Consider the following 19,228-nt stretch of genomic DNA (forward strand, 5'->3'; position numbering starts at 1 on the left):
ACAGATCTAGCCTCAGAGCGTTGGAAGAATTTCTATATTATGGGGGGAACCTAGGGGAGGGATATCTTTTTGGAATGGAAGCTTCATGGGTTTATTCTGCTTATTTGGGGTGGCAGCCCCTGGGCACTGCCAAGGTTATTTCTTTTTTTTTCTTCTTTCCTTTTTGGATCTGTATATGATTTTAAGACGTGAATTGTTCTGGATGGGATTTGAGGAATAAGGCTTTTGTGCCCCCTCTTTAACCCAGTGGGAAAGCCACAGAATACTAGTTTTTTAAAGTCCGGCCTTACACCCTCCCAGTGCACCGGTGGCCGGGAGAAGGTCAACGCCGCGGCCCTTCTCCGTCTGGGACACAGAAGTCGGCTCCGCTCAGGAGCCCGCGGGGCGGGGCAACCCGGTCGCGGGGCGGAGCCAGCCCGACCCCGCCCTCCGGCACCCGGAAGTGACGTGAGCAGACAAAGGCAGCGCGCCGCGAGGTGTCTGTCTGGTTTGGTCCGATCCGGGCGGTTGTTGCCTCTAGGTCTTCGCTGCTGCGCCGCCCTCTCTTCCTGGTCCCTCTCTCGGGTCCCGGGAGCCGCCCCCGGGGTGAGTAGCACGAGACCCCCAACTGCCTCCGCGCCCCGAGGTCCCGGCTCGTCACATGACCCGGCGTGCGACGCCCCGGCCCCGGCCCCACGTGCGCGCTCCGGCAAGGTCTGCGGGCCGGACCGGGCCACGGGTGGGGGGTTGGGGGGGGGGGCCGGGGTCCCCAAAGCCGGGGCCGGGCCGTAGCAAATCCCTTTCCTTCTCTGAGCCTCAGTTTCCCCCGCGAGAGGCCGGGGTAAGGAGGCGCTCAGTCCGGAGCCGGCGCCCGGCGTGCCCGTTACCTAGGAGTTGCTGTCCTCGTTCCCCTTGGACGCGGCCCCGGGCCTGGCCGGACAGGTCCGCCGCCGGGAGACCTTGCAGCCAAGGTCAGCCTGCTTGAGGAGAGGCTGTCAGGCCAGGCTCTGCTGCTGTGGGCTGGGATCTCGGCCCAGTGGACCGGCTGTGTAGGGAAGGGGCAGAACGACACCGCTGGGCCCGAGGCCGTGGGGCAGGGTGCCGAGGTCTGGACGCGTAGGATCGCTGCCCGGGGCCCTGGGATGAGGCCCTGGGAGGACTAGGCCTCTGGGTAAGGCGGCTGGGTTCCCTCCTGGTCCTGGTTCGCTGTGTGTTTTAAGGCGCATCGCTCCTGTAGTGGGACGATTCTTCTGTCTGTGAACTGGGGGCTGTGGCAGGAATGGCGGTGCGTGCGGAATGCTGTAGAACGGAGGCCAGAAGCCGGTCTCAAAGACAGCATCTCCCGATCTTCGCAGCCTTTCTGTGCTCGCAGGGATGGGGAGCCCCCCCCCCCCCCCAGGCTCAGCTGTGTGAGGCTGCTGAATGCCCACCACCCAGCATAACGGCAGTAACCCCTACGTGTGTCCAACACTATGTATAGGGCACTTCAGTGCATTTTCCTTTGAGCTTCAGGATTGGCAGAGATAACTGACGGGCATCTCATTCGACAGATTTCGAAACTGGAGATAACATGTGCCCGGCACTGTATGGGTCACTTTATCCTCTTTTAAAAATTTATTGATTTTTAGAGAGAGAGAGAGAGAGAAACATCACTCAGCTGCCTCTTGTCTGTGCCCTGAGCAGCAAACGAACCCGCAGCCCAGATATGTGCCCTGACTGGGAATTGAACCCACCACCCTTTAGTGTAGGGACAACTCTAACCAGTGAGCAACACTGGCCAGGGCCCCTTTATGCTTTTAGAGTCAGTATTGCTGCTCCCATTTTATAGATGAGAAGCTTCGGTAACAGGTTAAGTGTCTGAGCTGAGCATACACAGCTGATGAGCAGCAGAGCCAGGATTCACACCTGGTTCACTTGATTTCATCAGAGCCTTTGTTGGTTTTTAACATTTTCCCCTAATTTTTTTTCTTCCTTCCTCCCTTCTTCCCTTTCTTTTTCATAGAGCATCCTGCCATTCTCCTATGTCCAACTGCAGACACACAGATCCGAGGAGAACAGGCCCTGCCCCGCAGGCTGCGAGGAGGAGGAGGTAACTCAGATGGGCTCTGACCTCCTGCTTTTGCTAGAGACGATGACTTAGAGGTTGAGGTGGCTCTGCCCTGCACTGCAGTGACAGTTCAAACACCATTCTCTTCCGTGGATCCCGGGACAGAGAAGGAGCTGGGGCAGCTATCCAGGTGCTGCCCTAAACGCCTTGGAGGGGGAGAAGGGGGCTCGATGACCGTGAAGGCTGGGCAGGTACATGCTCCTCACCGAGGAGCACACGTTCACCGTGATAAAGGGTCTCTCTTCCCCTCCAAGTCCGCCGAGAGCACACAGCCAGGCTGTCCCCAGCCCGACCCTGGCCCCATCCGTCTCTAGTGGTGAAGCTCCTCACCGCCGTCTGGGCGGAGTGTGGGAGGGCTTCCTGCTGTTTGACTCCTAGGGACCCGCTGCCCACACCAGGAGGCGCAGTGTAGACAGGGCCCCGGAGTCTCGTTTACTCATGTATCCGCTCTTAGAACAAATGTCAAAGTTACAGTTGCCATTTCCTGGCCTAGATGGGTCTCCCCCGGCTTGTTCCTGGAATTTGCCTGTAAGTGGAATTCTTGTAAATTAGGTTATTCAGGGGACCTTGACATTTAAAGGAATCCTTTTTACGGCTTTTGGTAAAGCAAATAATTATATTGTCGGTAATGGCCTTCAGTGTTACCAGTTTTGAATGGGCGGATTTTTATGTGGGTTTTTCTTAAAAGTGGAAACTGGCTGTAGCCACACAAAGCTCATGCTTTGATTCATTCAACAACCAATCAGCAAACACCCACCTTGTGTCAGGTGCTGGGCTAATGATGCTGAAAGTCATGACCCTGCCTGGGAAGCTAAATCCCGGAGGGCCGGCGAGGCAGAGAGAGGAGAGCCAGGCAAGGGTTCGGTCTCCGATTTATTCTGCTCATTTACCGGGAAGTGTGTGTTTTGCTGAATGCCACGCAGGATGCCAAAGCATCGCAGTGGTACGCTTGCGTGTCACCTCCCAGCTGCCGCCCTGGCCGCCATTCAGAAAGGAGTCCTCCAGCCTTGAGATCCACGGCACTTTCTGGCTCCGTGAGAGTCCTGGTGGTCCCTCCCTGTGTGGGTTTCATTTTGCCCCGTCTCCTGCTGGGCTGCCAGCTCTCTGGGGGTCAGGCTTCATGTTGACGAGCCTCAGCGACCAGAACACCTGCCAGGGTGGACACGTGTTGATGAGGGCCAGGGCCTCAGGGTGGGGATGAGACCCTGAGGTCCCTCCTGGGCACGAGGTGGCCGCTGGCTGAGTGTGGGCCTGCGCGCTGCTGCCGGGGCCCCGCTGCTGCTTTGTGGCCCTTCGTCCGCCTGGTCCCGCTCCTGTCAGCGGTGACACTGTCGGTGTCTGCTTTTGCTCTCGCCCCTGCAGTTCACACAGCTGCCAAGTCTCCAGAGCCATTTTCTCATGTCACCCCCTGCTTAGCCCTGGCGAGTTCAAGGTCATTGCTCTTCAGGGTGAAATCCAAACCGCCAAATGTGACCCGTAGGACACTGAGTTGCGAGGGTTCTGTGCCCGCTCTTCTTCCTGGAGCAGTCTCCTTGCCCCGGGTGCTTAGGGAACTCTTCCTGGTGCCGTGTCTTAGCTGAGGTCACTTCCCCAGAGCCTTCCGTGACCCCAGCAGAGTTAGGTCCCTCTAGGGCAGCGGTTCTCAACCTGTGGGTCGCGACCCCTTTGGGGGTCGAACGACCCTTTCACAGGGGTCACCTAAGACCATCGGAAAACACATAATTACATATTGTTTTTGTGATCAATCACTATGCTTTAATGATGTTCAGTTTGTAACCATGAAATTGGGGGTCACCACAACATGAGGAACTGTATTACAGGGTCACGGCATCAGGAAGGTTGAGAACCACTGCTCTAGGGTGTGCCCTTCTATGCCCTGTACTTCCCAGCCCTTAGTGGTGATGGAGTCAAGCTGGCTTCCGTCTCCCCGTTCACAGCACGATGCCTGGTTGTTGATGAAGGACTGGACCTGGAAGTGAGCTTGCTTCTGTGCTGACCAGCGAGAGAGGGGGTCATGGGGACTGTCCAGCACCCCCGCCCCCCACAGCGTACACTGCAGCAGGCTTGAGCTCCTTGCTTCACCGAAGATATCTTTTTCTATTGCTTTTCAGAGAGAGTGGGGGGGGGGGGGGGAGAGAAACATCAATGTGAGAGAGACACATTGACTGGTTGCATTTGCCTCCTGCATGCGCCCTGACAGGCTGGGAGCGAATCTGCAATCCAGCTATGTGCCCTTGACTGGGAATCAAACCCGCCACCTTCCATTGCGAGGGCCGGTGCTCTAACCATTAGCAACACTGGCCAGGGCACACACACCTTTCTCTTAGCTCAGATTCTCTGCTGGGGTCAGAAGCCATGGAGCCAGGTGTCAGGGAGGGTGAGGAAAGCACTAGAAGCCAGGACTCTGGTCTCCTCTGACGTGAAGTTCGCTTTGTAAAGTGACCTGAATGCAAGAGACATAAGGCACTGTCGTCCGAGGGGCAGCAGCAGGTCGGGGACACGGACATTCCCCTGCGTCAGGCAGGACTGACCAGCCCAGCACGTGAGACGGCCCTCGGCCTGGCTGATTCACTCCATTTTCCTGCAGGAGGCGCCACTGCGGAGCTGCAGCAGACGCAGTGGGAGACAGTATGACGAGCAAGGTGATAGAAGACGAGAAGCAATTCTACTCCAAGGCCAAGACGTACTGGAAGGACGTCCCCCCGACGGTGGACGGCATGCTCGGGGGGTACGGCCACATCTCCAGCATCGACATCAACAGCTCCCGGAAGTTCCTGCAGAGGTTTCTGAGGGTAGGCGGGTCTGGGGTGCTCTCCGGAGCATGTGCTGGCGCCTCCTCCGACTCTGCCACTGCAGGGCCTGCGGTGTCCATCTACCGCCCAGGCCCGAAGGACAGCGGGCACCTGTGGACTGGGCCTCGAGGTGACCCGACAGGCGCTGGCTGTTATGCTGGGGGTTCCCTGTCCCAGAACTGAGTAGTCTCCCTTTAAATTGTCCCATCTTCCCAGGGACGAAACCTTGGCTCTCTGGCCACGTCTGTGGGCATTTGGGCTGTGGGTGTTGGCTGTTCTGCAGAAGGCACGCTCCTGGTCACTCCTGCCCAGGCCTCTCCTGCCCCGGCGGGAGCCTCCTGGCCCTGCCCCCTCTTGTCTGTTAGCGAGCAGCAGAGGCCGCTCTGGTTGTCTCTCCACCACCTGCCATCGCCCCAGGTTTGTTCCAGTCCCGTGCCATTGACTGGCCTCTTCTGGTCTCTCACTGACTGAATTCTTCCTGCTCCTGCTGTCGTTTTAACGGGGTCTCAGGAGTGAAATGAAGGCACCTATTCAATTTAGCACCTCCAAGTGAAAGCTGGCTTTCATTTTAGAAATCTGACCCAGGAAAATGTCATGCTCACACCCACTGTCCAGGCTAGATGAGTCCCTCAGGGGCTGTGAGGCATGGCCCTGGGCAGTGACGGGGTCCCTCTGGCTTTCCGAGCCTTCCTGACGCCTGTCCTGTTTTAGGAAGGCCCCAACCCGACGGGGACCTCCTGTGCCCTGGACTGCGGCGCCGGCATTGGCAGGATCACCAAGCGGCTGCTCCTGCCGCTCTTCCGGGCGGTGGACATGGTGGACGTGACGGAGGACTTTCTGGTGAAAGCGAAGACCTACCTGGGTGAGGAGGGCAAGAGGGTGAGGAACTACTTCTGCTGTGGCCTCCAGGACTTCAGCCCGGAGCCCAACTCCTACGACGTCATCTGGATCCAGTGGGTGATAGGTGAGCCTCCTGCCGTTTTCTCTGTCCTGCGCGTCCCGCTTCCCAGACTCGAGTCCCCATGGCCTGGAGCCGCTTGCTCCTGCAGCACCGGGCGGGCAGCGGGGGTTCCTCCAGCCTCCCTGCCTCAGGCCCGTGGGGCACGCTACCTTAAAGGTACATCTCTCCCCAGGTCTTAACTCAGCACCTGCTGTGACCCATTGGGGAGGCAGTTTTTTGTTGAGAAAATTTAAATGTCCAATTAACTAACTTAGAACATGGACAGATTTTATAAAAGGGGTTTTTTAAGAGGAAGGTTGAAGCTTTGGCTGTCCCTGCTATTGGCAGTGAGCCGGCTCTGCCATCATGTCCTGTGCCAGCGGTCAGCCACCCTCCCAGGCAGGCAGCACCACCCTGTGGGGCCTACTGCATCTTGGCCCTGTATTCTGTGGTCCCAAAAAGCCTGTCTGGAGTTCTAACGGAGGGAAGGAACTGCTGGGTACACCGCCCTGGTCCAGGCCTAGGAGGGTGGGTGGCATGCGGAGTGAGGTGTCAGGCAGGGCCTGAAGCCACTGGTCAGGGTGGCATCCCAGCTGCACGTTTCATGGCTGCCTGTGGCTCGGTGACTTCGACCCAGTCTCCTCTGTCACAAAATGGGCTTCAGTGACCCCCTGGACTGTTGAGGGCAGTTGGCCCTGTGGGTCGATCGTAAAGTGCAAAGGGGAATGAGCGGTGGCTGAGCAGCAGCCAATGGCGCGTGTGCCCGCACCATCCTGTTCCCACGCCTCTGCCTTCCAGGCCACCTGACCGATCAGCACCTGGCCGAGTTCCTGCGGCGCTGCCAGCAGGGCCTGCGCCCCAACGGCATCATCGTCATCAAAGACAACATGGCCCAGGAGGGCGTGATCCTGGACGATGCGGACAGCAGCGTGTGCCGGGACCTCGAGGTGGTCCACGGCATCGTCCGCAGCGCCGGCCTCAGCCTCCTCGCCCAGGAGCGGCAGGAGAACCTCCCCGACGAGATCTACCACGTCTACAGCTTGGCCCTGAGATGAGCCGGGCCGCAGGGCAAGAGGGGCCGGCGGGGGCGGACAGCTGGCAGCCAGGTGCCATCAGAGGCTCATGCCGGCGGTTTGCAGGAGCTGAGTGAGGCCAGTGAATGCACCTGCCTGCCATCCACTGGCCATACAGGCTCTTTGTAACCACAGGACCCACCGGGAGGAGTGCCATCCAATGGGCAGAGGCAGGCGCCTGGCTCCGCTGCCCCCGGGGGGGCCTGGGCAGTGCGGGTCTGTGGGGTGTGGCGACCCATCAGAGCGGAGACTCCTGGTCTCCATCACCAGCCACAGGCCTGGCGGCCTGAAGAGGAAGAGAACGCTGACCCCGGCGGAGGACACGACCTCCGGGGAGAGGCGCGGCCGCTGTATCACAGCTGGCGGCAGGTTCCTGTTCCACGTCCTCTGGTGACGGGCCCTGGTGTCCCTAACGTGGTGGTCACAGCAGCCTGCAGCCGGCAGAGGCCCACGGCTCACTTTTGGCCGTGCCTTGTGGTTCCTCCTTGGCGGATGTTTCCAGTCAGAAATAAAAAGGGTCAATCCCTGTGTCGGAAGGCCCCACGGTCTAGATGGTGCTTTTGTTCTGGGACAAGTGTTACTTAAGCCCTAATGCAGTGTCTGCTCGTGCTGACCCCCTCTTCCAGGACGCTGTGAGGCCCGTCATCCTGAAATGGGGGGGCAGAGATGTTATCAAGGGCCTTTTAAGACCAGAGAAGTCAGTCTAATTGGGTAATATAAATATGCTTTTAGTTGCCTTAGCTTATATCTGAGGCATTTACACAATTCACAAGGACCATCGTGACAGCTCTGTGAGGCTCAGCACCAGGCAGGAGTCAGCCTTGAATCCTGGTAGCTTTCGTCCTCAGGTGAGACATTTTGGAATGTCCCCGGTCATGCATGATTGCTTTTTAGCAGAAGGCATGGTCCCCAAGGCCTGGGTTTGGCACAGCCCTGTGCCCCGGTGGGCGGGGCAGCGACACCAGGAGGAAGCAGCTCCGTTCTCCCCGCCCACCAAAGCCCTTCTGTGGAGTAAAGGGCCTTGCCTGGGCCGCACCCACAAAGGCCCACCCAGTTCCTTCTGGCTTCAGCTCTGTCCATGCAGCTCACAGGAGTCTGCACTCAGGAATGCCCACCAATCCTTTCACGCCTGTCCCAAATCAAAGCCCTGTCATTTTCTCCCATGGGGGTTGAGAACTGGGTCACTGTCAAAGGGACGGGGGCCATCTCCCTGAAGACACAGCCTTTCCCACAGCAATGACCGCAGCTGCCGGCTCTCCTGTACCAGCCTGCGCCTTCTGACAGGCAGCCTGCGCCTTCTCACGGGCGGGACCAAAGGTTCCCCCAAGGCCGCTGGGACTTTAGTCCACCAGCGGGCTGGCTGAGGGGCCCAGACCGTCCCTTCGGTCTGGAGCGGTCAGATGTCAGCCTCCACGGGGCTGCTGTGCTCACTGAGGAGGTACCACTTCAGCCTGTCGGGCAGAGGCAGGGCCTGGACCTTCGCATCCACGGGCCACGGCTGAAGGTAGCGACGGATGTGAACGCGACACAGGTGCTTGAGGGGCGGGGGGTAGCTCTCCAGCTGCCTCAGGGAGGAGTGAAGGGCCCGGATCTTTTCTGCCAGGCTGCCCACGGGATGGATGTCGAAGTTTTCCGGCAGCTGCAGTTTTGGGGAATTGGTCACCATGAGGTCCAGGACGGTCTCGGCTTTGCGCAGGAGGTCCCCGTGGCTCTCGTCCTCGGCGCAGCCCGGGTGGGAGCAGAGCCTGTCGAAGACCACGTGGAAGCCAGACCAGCAGGACGCTCCGTGGAGGGAACAGTTATAGGCGGCTCCGGACTCGAGCAGGAAGCGCAGGAGAGGGAAGTGCACTTGGAAGCTCTTGAGGCAGGTGTGCGTGAGCGACTCGTGGGCGGGGCACTCGCTGGGGTCGGCCCCGTGAGCCAGCAGCAGCTGCGTGACTTGGAAGCAGAAGCGGTTGATCAGCTGGGCCTCCTCTTTGTCCCCTCCCACCGTCTCCCCGAGCAGGAAGATGATGCAGGTGAACACGGTGTCCCCGTCTTTGGTGGTCGCCTTCACGTCTGCCCCTGGAAGAGCCAGCAGGGAGGGCAGAAGATGGGAGGAGCCCTTCAGCCCTACAGTGGCCCTGGGGCGGGGAGAGCCAGCAGGACCTGCAGCCCCGGGGGAGGGGGAGGCCGGCAGCCCGGGGAAGCCTCACCTCCCTCCAGCAGCAGCCGGACGTTCTCCGTGTTGTGGATCTGCACGCCGTCGCTGCTGGCCAGAGCGTGGAGCAGAGCAGTCTTCCCTGAGGAGGGAGGGTGGGGGAGGAGGCCAGGGAGCCGAGGGAGGGCAGCCCCGGAGAAGGAGGGAGATAGACGCTCAGATCAGAAAATGAACTTGGAAAAGGACTGACCTCAGCTAGGGCTGAGGGTGACCGCTTTCTGGCGATTCTTTCCAGCCACACACATGAGAGCAGAAGGGCCAAGGCAGGATTTTTCTGGACCCTGGGATGCTACCCGAGACCTGGCTGGGTCTCTCCCAACAGGAGACAGCTCTCTGAGAAGCTGAGCGCAGACACCGAGGTCCCCCCTCAGACAGCCGTCAAGGGGCGGTGTGGGCCACCGGCGGCACTCTCTCAAGCTTCTGCAGGTGCACTTGTGCGCACCAGGTGTGCTGGGCCAGCACATGGGCTACACCGGCCTGCCCGCCTGTCACCCTGGGGCACCCCAGAGGCGGTACCCACCATGCTTGTCGGCTGCATTGACGTCTGCCCCAAGGTCCAGGAGGCGCTGCAGGCAGGGCAGCCGCTCCGGCTCCTCGCTGGCCAGGTCCAGGGGGCTGCTCTCGTGGATCTGAGCCAAGAAAGCACAGTCGGTTGGCCTGGGAGGCTGCTCTCGCCCCTACTGGCTCCCTCAGAGCAGGCCGCCCGGCTCTTACCCGGTCCCTCCGGTTAATGTCGGCCCCGTGGCGCACCAGCAGCTCCACCATGTCAGGCTGGTTTCGCAGGACAGCGATGTGCAGGGCCGTGTAGTAGGTGACCGGGTCTGAGGGCACAGCCAGCTCGTCAGTCCTGCCTGTCAGCACGTTCTCACGGAATCCCAGGGCCTGGCCTGGCAGCTCCGTCCCCGCACTCCCCGCTCCCCCGACGGGCCCGGGCTGCTGTCACCCGAGGGGTCAGAGCGCAGCTGTCCTCACTGGGTGCTACAGCACAGGCTCTGGCCAGACCCAGGTTCAGGCCCTGGGTGTTGCAGTGGGTACGGCACGTACTTAATCTGTTTGGGCTTCAGTTTCTTCTGTAAAATGGGACCATACAACAGGGCCTCTACTCTCGGGTTACTGGGCGGACACCCAGAGTGCCAGCTCCTCAAGCCTGGTGACGGCAGCACGTTCTCAAAGCCGGGTCTCCAAGCGCCTGACTTCAGAACACCCTCCCCCCACGCCCCCTCCCCCTCCCCCGCCTCAGCTCCTTGACCCTCCAGGAGCCTGCAGCCTCTGAGCCGGTGCTCAGAGGGGAGAGGAGCCATGCCTGGCCATGTCCTATGTCAGAGCAAAGACCGCCATTTGGTCATAAGTCAGCCCCACACGTCTCCTGGCTGACCCTGCCCTCGTGCGTGAAAAGCCAGAGAGGAAAGGAAAACGGCTCCCTCACCTCCCGTCCCCCACCCAGCACCTACAAGCCAGAAGCCAGCACAGTCCTGCTGTGACTTATGCCCAGTGTTTCCCCCTCTTCCTGTGGGATGAACGAAAATGCAAGATGGCTCAGAATAAGTGGCAGGAGCCTGACCGGTTTGGCTCAGTGGATAGAACGTCAGCCTGCGGACTGAAAGGTCCCAGGTTCGATTCTGGTCAAGGGCATATACCTTGATTGCAGGCACATCCCCAGTGGGAGGGGATGTTTCTCTCTCGTCGATGTTTCTAACTATCTCTCTCCCTTCCTCTCTGTAAAAGATCAATAAAGTACATTAAAAAAAAAAAAAAAAAGAGTAAGTGGCAGGAAATGACCTTCCCTTAGCTCTGGGCACAGTGCCAGCACCTGCACCTCACCTTGATGGAAGCAGGGAATTAGCGGGAGCTGGGAAGGTTTGCTAAATCAATCACAGGGTAGCAGAGCAACAATCCTGCTCCTGGGCCGGAGGTGCTAAGGGCCATCGGAAGCCCGCGGGGTGGGAGGCCACCAGTGTGGGTTCCGTAGCCATCGCCCACGAAATAAGCTGCTAAGAGAAGTCAGGCAGAGCCCAGAGGCCTGGCCGCCACCCAGAGCGGCCGCACCGAAGCCGCCTGCCCGCCCCAGCCCCACGGGCTCCCCTGACCTTCAAAGTTGAGGTTGGCCCCGTTTCGCAGGAGAACATCGGCGGCCTGGGTCAGCCCCAGCTCGGCCATCTTCAGCAGCGCATTGCTCACGCCTTCCTGGTAGAACGGGGAGTGGGCCTTTCTCTCCAGAAGCTCGGTGAGAACAAGGAGCCGGCTCTCCTCGCTGGGCACATAGCTGGGCCTGGGCAGGAGAGAGGTGGGCCAGTTGAGGGTCCTGCTGTCCTTACACCTCCCTTCCCCCCTCGGGGCAGGGCCCTGGCTCTGGGGCAGAATTTCTCTTTGGAAAAGCTCTGTGGGTCAAGCCAGGTTTTAACGGGAGCAGCCTCCGCAGGTTTGCCGAGAAGGACCGGACGTCTCCAGCCTCCTTCCAAGCTGCGGAGGACCTGGCCCTGCCTGGGGTACGAACCTCACACACCTGGGCTGCTGGGATGGAGGGGAGCCCTGTGGCCAGGAGCAAGAGCCAGACACACACCCCTTCCTCAGGCACCGACTGTCCCTGAGTTGAGAGGAAACCCCCCGCCCGGCAACCCAACTGCCCGGGCAGGCAGCAGCCCGCCCTCCCTGCTCACCCTCCTCACGGGACCATCCGTCTCCCCGGCTTTCCCGGGCTTCACACCCAGCGACCCCCCCAGCACACTGACCACTAAGAACCGCCATGACTGTCCCCAGAAGCCAGACCCGGGGACAGTCCTTCTCGTAACTCCTTCCCAGGCCGCCATCTCCTCCTCTTGGCCAGGCTTCCCTCCCCCACAGGTGCCCCCCACTCCCCGCCCCCCTTTAGTCTCACCATCTGCACCCCTTTGATTGTTGGGATCAAGGCTCGACCCTTACTGCCTGGGCAGCATCCCCACAGCCCCAGAGAGCCAACGCCCATGGGTGCCGAGCAGCAGCCGCCGGGAGCTGCCCTACCCACCCGCCCAGAGCAGCCGCGGAGACCCCACGGCGGGAGAAGGCCCGCTCCCCCCAGTCCTCGGAGGGGCTCACCACCCTGTGTGTGACACTCCAACCGGTCCCCCCAACACGCGCGACGCCCCGTTCCTCTGAACCAGCTGTTTGCATGACTGCCAGGCTCTCCACGGGCGCATGAGCTCCAGGAGGCTGGTGGCTGGTGGGCTCACCTCTGCCACGGGCTCGCGGAGAGGCCGCTGGTGTCCGCATAAACGCTAACTCGGCTACACAGTCCCCGCTCGCACTGCTCGGGGGACCGAGGCCTTCGCGGATGCCGCCCGCTGCTCTGCACCCCAGGTGCGGGCACCGCCAGGGCGCAGTGGGCACTGAGGCAGGGGCGCTGCCAGCCCACCCTGCAGCCCTGCCACGCGCCTGGAACCCGCACCCCGCACCCTGCACCCGCACCCGTACCCGTACCTGCACCCGCACCCGCGCAGGGCAGGGCAGGGCAGGGCGGGAGCCGGCGCTCGGCGTTCTCGGTCCCTCGGGGTGAGGCGGGGGCAGGTGCCCTCCCGCCCACTGGCAGCGACAGAAAGAGGCAGCGCCGGGTCGGAGCGCCCCGGCCGGGACGGGAGGACTCACCCCTCCAGCGGCTCCTGGCGCTCGGGGTCCTGGACCCCCAGGGAGCCCAGGATCGCGTCCACCAGCGGCTGGTACTCGAAGATGATCCTCCGGAAGCCGTGCAGGAAGGGCATCGCGGCGGCCGCCGAGGGGACCCGCGTGGGCGCGCGGAGCGGCCGTGGGCCTGGCCTTGCCGGTGCCGGTCCAGCCCCCGCGCCCGCCCGTCCGCCGCCGCTCCCGCTGCTCCGCGTCGGAAGTGACTGACCGACTTCCGGTCCGCGGCGGCCCCGGAAGTGAGTGGCGGCGACAGCGCCCCCTGCGGGCTCGGAGGAGCGCGGCGCCTCCCGGGGCCCGAGCCGGAGGGGCCTGGCGTACCCACCCGGGGGCTGACGGGCGAGGACCCGCCGCCGAGCCTCACCCCAGCCCGAGGCCCGCCCGCCGGTTCCCGCCCGGCCCGGCCGAACCCCTGCTCCGCCCGCGATCCCGCCCGCGGCCGCGGGGCGCCGTCCGAGCTCCGCCCATCGCACGGCCCGACCCAGGCAGTGACCTCGGCCCGACCCAGGCGCCCCCAGCCTAGGACCATGTGCTGGGGGTTAGGCATCTTCCTCGGCCGAGCATTTGACCCTCCCCAGCCTCGGGCCCCGGCGGCCCTGCTGTCTTCTGATTCTGGAACATCTGCTTGAGGAGGTCCCAGCCTTGGCCGCACGCCCCCTCCCCACCGGGGGGGGCTTGGCACCTGCCAGAGGCAAGAGGTGTCCAGGGGAGAGAAATCTGTTCAGTCACATTGAATCCGATGTGTTTAATGATTAAACGTTTAAAATGGGCAGCATAAGCCTCCTCCCAGAGTCAAACAGCATTCACAAGAACACCCCGCCCAGAGCTGCCCAGTCCAGCTCCGGGCACCGGGCGGGGCAAGCACGCAGCAGGCTGGACAGCTGTTCGCTGTTGTTGCTGTTCCCTCTCCGAGGTTGCTGTGCAGATCAGAGGCCAAGCTATGAACCCTCGCCAAGCTCAGACTGCCCCGTGTGGCCTCCCCTTCCATTGCCGAGAAGAGCGGAGGGCTGGGTGGGCCCAGGCTGCAGCCCCGTTAGGGCGGCCGGCGGGGAGCACAGGGCCCCTGGCTGCCAGCACACTTCGGCCCTGGTTCTTGCTCCTTGACTGCAAGTGGGAAGTTCTGCTCACACAGAAATGGAGATGCCCAGCTCATCCGTCAAATCAGAAGGCCAGGCCCCTGGGCCCAAGTTCCTTTCTGGATGGAGCCCTTGCTCCCGATTGCCTCAGTCTCCCCACGGGTTACCGGGGGGAGTGGGAATGGCTGCCCCTGTTTTCAGGGTCCACACCCCTTCCCTGCATTCGTCTCGAGGTTCTGAATGGCCAAGCGGCCAACAGGTGACCCGGGGCTGGACGGCCCTTCCTTTGATCCAGGGTCACGTGCTCCATAGCTGAGGTGAGGGGACCAAAGCGCCCGACTGGCCCAAGAGCACACAGGGAGCAAGTGAGGAGGCCATCTAGAAGGGGTTCCAGGGCAGAGCTGGGGGGCAGCCTGGTCTGAGACCCACTTTTTTAAAAAAATATTTTTATTGATTTCAGAGAGGAAGGGAGAGGGAGAGAGAAAGAAACATCACTGATGAGAGAGAATCATTGATTGGCCGCCTCCTGCACGCCCCCTACTGGGGATCCAGCCGCAACCTGGTCATGTGCCCCTGGCCAGAATCGAACCCGGGACCTTTCAGTCCACAGGGCGGCGCTCTATCCACGGAGCCAAACCGGTTAAGGCTGAGGCCCACTTCTTCCCTGGCTCCAGTAGTTTCTTAAGGTCATTGGAACAAAGTACCACAAACTTTGAATGGCCCGAAATAACAGCAATGTGTCCTCTTCCAGTTCTGGGAGCCAGAAGCCTGAGGTCAAGGTGTCGGCAGGGCCATGCTCCCTCCAGGGGGCCAGGGAAGGCTCCTGCCTCGCCTCTTCGGCTCCTGGCAGCTCCACGCATCCCCGGGCTGCGACAGCATCCTTCCAGCCTCTCCTGCCTCCCTCCTCACCGGCCCTCGTCCGCGTGTCTGTGTCCCTGTCCAAATCGGCTCCTTCTATAAAAATATATTTTATTGATTTTTTAGAGAGGAAGGGAGAGGGATAGAGAGTTAGAAACATCGATGAGAGAGAAACATCGATCAGCTGCCTCCTGCACACCCCACCACGGGGATGTGCCTGCAACCAAGGTACCTGCTCTTGACCGGAATCGAACCTGGGACCTTTCAGTCGGCAGGCCGACGCTCTATCCACTGAGCCAAACCGGCTATGGCCAAATCTGCTCCTTCTAAATGGCGCCAGCCATCGGATGTAGGGCCCACCCGAGTCCAGTACGACCTCTTCTTAACTTGATTCATTGACAAAACCCCTTTTTCCAAATGAGGTCCCAGGCGTGGGTCCCAGGGGCTAGGACTTGAACATATCTCTCTGGAGGACGCAGCTAAAGCCGTTGTCAGCATGATGCCAGGCCTGGCCCCTGTGGTCTCGGGGCTTCGGTGTCCTTGCCTGTAAGCTGGAGGCCTCGGCTCCGTCAGTCTTGGGGCCAATACAGAGCTCTGCCAACAGGCCACCTGTCATGTCTGTGACCAGGAGCGTAACGGCCCGAGTCACAGAGCCCCTCACCGTGCCAGGCCCTGGCCTAAATGCTTGGCACCCTCACCTCAGTCCATCCTTCGATCCCATTAAGTAGCTGATGGTATCATGTCCTTTTACCAACAAGGAAACGGAGGCCCAGAGAGGTCTGGGTGCTTGTCCGGTGTCGCACAGCCAGGTCTGGCCTCCGGGAGCCGCGTGGTCTGCAGCTCCTCCGGCGCTGGGTCCGAGAGGGTCTGGCCCTGCAGGAGGGCGGAGCTGACCCCTCTGTCACCGCCCTCGGGCGCCACACCGCGGAGCCGGCCCTGCCGCCTGCCCGTCGCCCAGGCTCCTCTCTCCAGAAAGCTCCGTGCCCTCTGACCCCCCTGCTGTCGGCAAGGGCAGCCTCGTTTCCTGCATCTGCCTCCCATTAACCCTCCGTCGCTCAGCTTCTGACTTCAGCTCTGCACCGTCTCCGGTCTCCCTTTGCCCCTGGCCCCGCCGCTGCCAGCCTGGCCTGCTGCTGCCGCCCCGCTCCAGGCTCCCGCGGCCGCCCGGTGCTCAGGCCTGGCGCGGTCTCCCTGTTTTCTCCGCTCCGGGGAGTTTGGGAGTCACTCCGACTGTCCGGTGCAGAGGCGGGTAACCTTGAGCTATAAATCCTGTTGAAAACCAACAAGAAGACAAAATACTAAGAAAAATGGCAAAGGACTTGCACAGGCGACTCACAAGGACGGAACACTGCCCGCAAGCAGCAGAGAAGTGCAGCCTCTGCAGCCCTCCAGCTCCGGCAGCGACAAGAGCTGGCCTGCAGGGCTTGGCCCGCTGGGCTCTGCCCCAGGGCAGCTCCACAGAGCACGGGGCAGAAGCGGGGTCCTGAGTGGCCCCTTCAGGAAAGCGTGTGTGTGTGTGGGGGGTGCTCACACTCACACACACTCACACACGCACACATATATACTCACACACACACTCACATACACACACACTCACATATACACTCACACACGTGCACACACACTCACACATGCGCACACACGCACACACTCACATGCTCACTCACACACACATGCTCACTCACACACATGCGCACACACACACATGCTCACACACACACACTCACACATGCTCACTCACACACGCGCACACACACATACATACACACTCACACACACACTCACACAAGCTCACTCACACACACACTCACACTCACACATGCTCACTCACACACACTCACACACACATGCTCACTCACACACGCGCACACACACATACATACACACTCACACACACACTCACACAAGCTCACTCACACACACACTCACACTCACACATGCTCACTCACACACACTCACACACACATGCTCACTCACACACGCGCGCACACACACTCACACATGCTCACACACACACATGCTCACTCACACACACACACTCACACTCACACATGCTCACTCACACGCGTGCACACTCACACATGCTCACTCACACGCGCGCGCACACACACTCACAATGCTCACACACACATACGCGCGCGCACACGCACACACACTCACACATGCTCACACACACGCGCGCACACACTCACACACACATACGCGCGCGCACACGCACACACACTCACACATGCTCACACACACGCGCGCACACACTCACACACACATACGCGCGCGCGCACACGCACTCACACATGCTCACACACACATGCGCGCACACACTCACGTATACACTCACACACAGTAGGGGCTGTGCCTACTCCTCCAGTGTCCTGGCCCTGGCCCTGCGGCTTCCTCCTGTCTACTGTCCTCTACTCCTCGGGCCCGGCTCCCGTTCCTTCCTTCCCCTCCCCTCAGCCTGACCCCACCCGGACCTCCTACCCTCATGACCCAGCGAGTCACTGACCAGGAGACCCGTCTGCTTGGCCCCGTTTGGCCACAATCCCCGCGCTGAAGGGCAGGAACCCACTCCTCACTGCGGGGGGCCCAGCCCTCCGTAGGCTCCGGGGGCGGGGGGGGACGGGACTGAGGGACCAGGAGGCTGGGGGCAGGAGCGGTGGCAGGGCATGGGCTGGCCAGGGAGACTCTCCCATCTTCTCCCTCATCCCATCTGCCCACTAAGGAGCACTCAGGACCATTTCGGGGATCTCCACGCTTGGGGAGACAGCCCTCTGCTCCCAGTGCCCCGGCCCAGGCCTCCCACGCCATCTGCCCCCTCCAGCAACACTGCCCCTGCTGGCCAGAGCCCCCTGCTCTGAGGGCAGCCTCCTCCCCAACACCCCTTGCCCCCACACCCAGGCATGGCCAGCTGACCCCGGGGCCTGGCCATGGTCTGGGGCCTATGAGAGCCAGGTGTGAGCTGGGCTGGGCCCCGCGAAGCTCCCAGGTAGGTCACCGAGGGACCTCCCTTTCTCAGCCACCCCTGTGCACCCCAACCCTGTGCCCCATTTCTATGTGCCCCCACCCCTATGCGCCCCCATCCCTGTGCACCCCCATCCCTGTGCGCCCCCACCCCTGTACGCCCCCACCCCTGTGCGCCCCATCCCTGTGCACCCCCACCCCTGTGCGCCCCATTCCTGTGTGCCCCCACCCCTGTGCGCCCCATCCCTGTGCACCCCCACCCCTGTGCGCCCCCACCCCTGTGCGCCCCACCCCTGTGCGCCCCATCCCTGTGTGCCCCCACCCCTGTGTGCCCCATCCCTGTACGCCCCCACCCCTGTGCGCCCCCACCCCTGTGCGCCGTATCAGAGGCCTGCCTGACCCTCAGCCTCTTTGGGGTGGGGTGAGTCCTCAGGGCGCCCAGAAGCCCAGAGAACAGGGTGAGAAGGCGCTGAGAGCCTTCGTCGGCTCGGGCTGTCATAACAGATGACCATAGCTGGCGGCTTCCGCAGCAGGCATTTCTTTCTCCCGGTCTGGAGGCTGGGAAAGTCAAGACCACGGTGCTACACGGCAGCTTTCATGCGGAGGCCTCCTCTCTGGGCTTATAGGCAGCCGCCTGCTGTCTGTGTGCTCACGTGACCTGTGGCCTCCCGCTGTGCACACCAGAGGGCGCGCTCTGGAGACGCCTCTTCTTATGAGGGCACTAATCCCATCCGGGGCCCCACCCTCACGGCGTCAGCTAACACAATCCTCTCCCGAAGGCCCACCTCCTCATCCCATCACATTGAGGGCAGGTTTCAGCATGTGAATTTGGGGGACACAAACATTCAGTCCTTACAGAGCCCCTCAGACCCCTCACCCTAAGATGGGAGGGAGGGGGGCCTGGTCTCTGGCTGGGTGCTCTCTTAGCCTCCCTGCACCAGCCGCACAAGAAGAGGGTGCCTTTGAGGCTCCTCCAGCAGTCGGGGGGCGGGGGGGGGGCTACTGAGAGTGACCCTTAGCTTCACCTGGGGGAACTGTCCCCAGAATTAATGCCCATCCTCCCCCAGGCAGGTCCTCTCCTCCTCGGGGCTGGTCAGGGCCCCCGCTCCCTGGTTCCTGGCCAGCAGGGCTGTGTCATCGGGGCCCAGGCCTTGCCCTCTGGAGCCTTGGTCTCTCTGGCTGCTGAATGGGAGGGGGAGGGGGCGGAGGAGGGCTGAGCCGGCCTCCTCTCTGGCTGCTCTGTGAGCCCAGAGTCCTGATCCCAGAGACCCATCTACCCTCCGCGGCCCCCGCTTGGCATCAGTCCCTGGCGGGCCAGGGAGGCAGAGCCGGGGAGGCGCCCACGGCCCCTCCAGCCGCTGCAGGGAGGCCCAGTCGGCTCTGCCAAGGGCGGACAGGGAGGACTCAGAGCCCCGGGGGCAGGAGGGAGGGCAGGCGGGTGCAGGGCAGGGCCCTTGTGCTGCCCGGGAAGCCGCCCTCCATCCCCACTGGCCTGCTTGGCAAAGCTGACGGCAGGAAGAGCCCGTCGGCCATCCGTCAGGGAGACGGAGTGGGCTGTGCGAGGAGGGAGCCGGGAAATTTGATCATTAAG

At 61.8% G+C, this 19,228-nt stretch overlaps 2 protein-coding genes across 7 annotated transcripts; one reads left to right on the top strand and one right to left on the bottom strand.

Moving 5' to 3' along the window:
* Window positions 1–228: 228 nt before the first annotated feature.
* On the top strand, window positions 229–7,431 carry NTMT1 (N-terminal Xaa-Pro-Lys N-methyltransferase 1). 6 transcript variants are annotated; one of them, XM_081103629.1, is made up of 6 exons: window positions 435–585; window positions 1,982–2,068; window positions 3,449–3,577; window positions 4,674–4,878; window positions 5,590–5,842; window positions 6,617–7,431. In XM_081103629.1, exons 4-6 carry the CDS (start codon window positions 4,717–4,719, stop codon window positions 6,871–6,873), a joined length of 672 nt encoding a protein of 223 aa, XP_080959755.1. In that variant the 5' UTR covers window positions 435–585; window positions 1,982–2,068; window positions 3,449–3,577; window positions 4,674–4,716; the 3' UTR covers window positions 6,874–7,431. The 6 variants fall into 6 exon arrangements, with proteins under 6 accessions (XP_080959758.1, XP_080959754.1, XP_080959755.1 ...); XM_081103632.1 differs by lacking the exon at window positions 3,449–3,577 and having other exon boundaries at window positions 229–585; window positions 4,674–4,814; XM_081103628.1 differs by lacking the exon at window positions 3,449–3,577 and having other exon boundaries at window positions 432–585.
* Window positions 7,432–7,600: 169 nt separating this feature from the next.
* ASB6 (ankyrin repeat and SOCS box containing 6) lies at window positions 7,601–12,929 on the bottom strand. Its single transcript, XM_081103634.1, has 6 exons — window positions 12,710–12,929; window positions 11,179–11,360; window positions 9,806–9,912; window positions 9,612–9,720; window positions 9,087–9,173; window positions 7,601–8,955 (listed from the first exon to the last, which is right to left on the bottom strand). Exons 1-6 carry the CDS (start codon window positions 12,820–12,822, stop codon window positions 8,288–8,290), a joined length of 1,266 nt encoding a protein of 421 aa, XP_080959760.1. The 5' UTR covers window positions 12,823–12,929; the 3' UTR covers window positions 7,601–8,287.
* Between the last annotated feature and the right edge of the window lie 6,299 nt (window positions 12,930–19,228).

This window comes from Myotis nattereri (assembly GCF_964212035.1).
Source record: "Myotis nattereri genome assembly, chromosome: 12".
NCBI classification, from domain to species: Eukaryota; Metazoa; Chordata; class Mammalia; order Chiroptera; family Vespertilionidae; genus Myotis; species Myotis nattereri.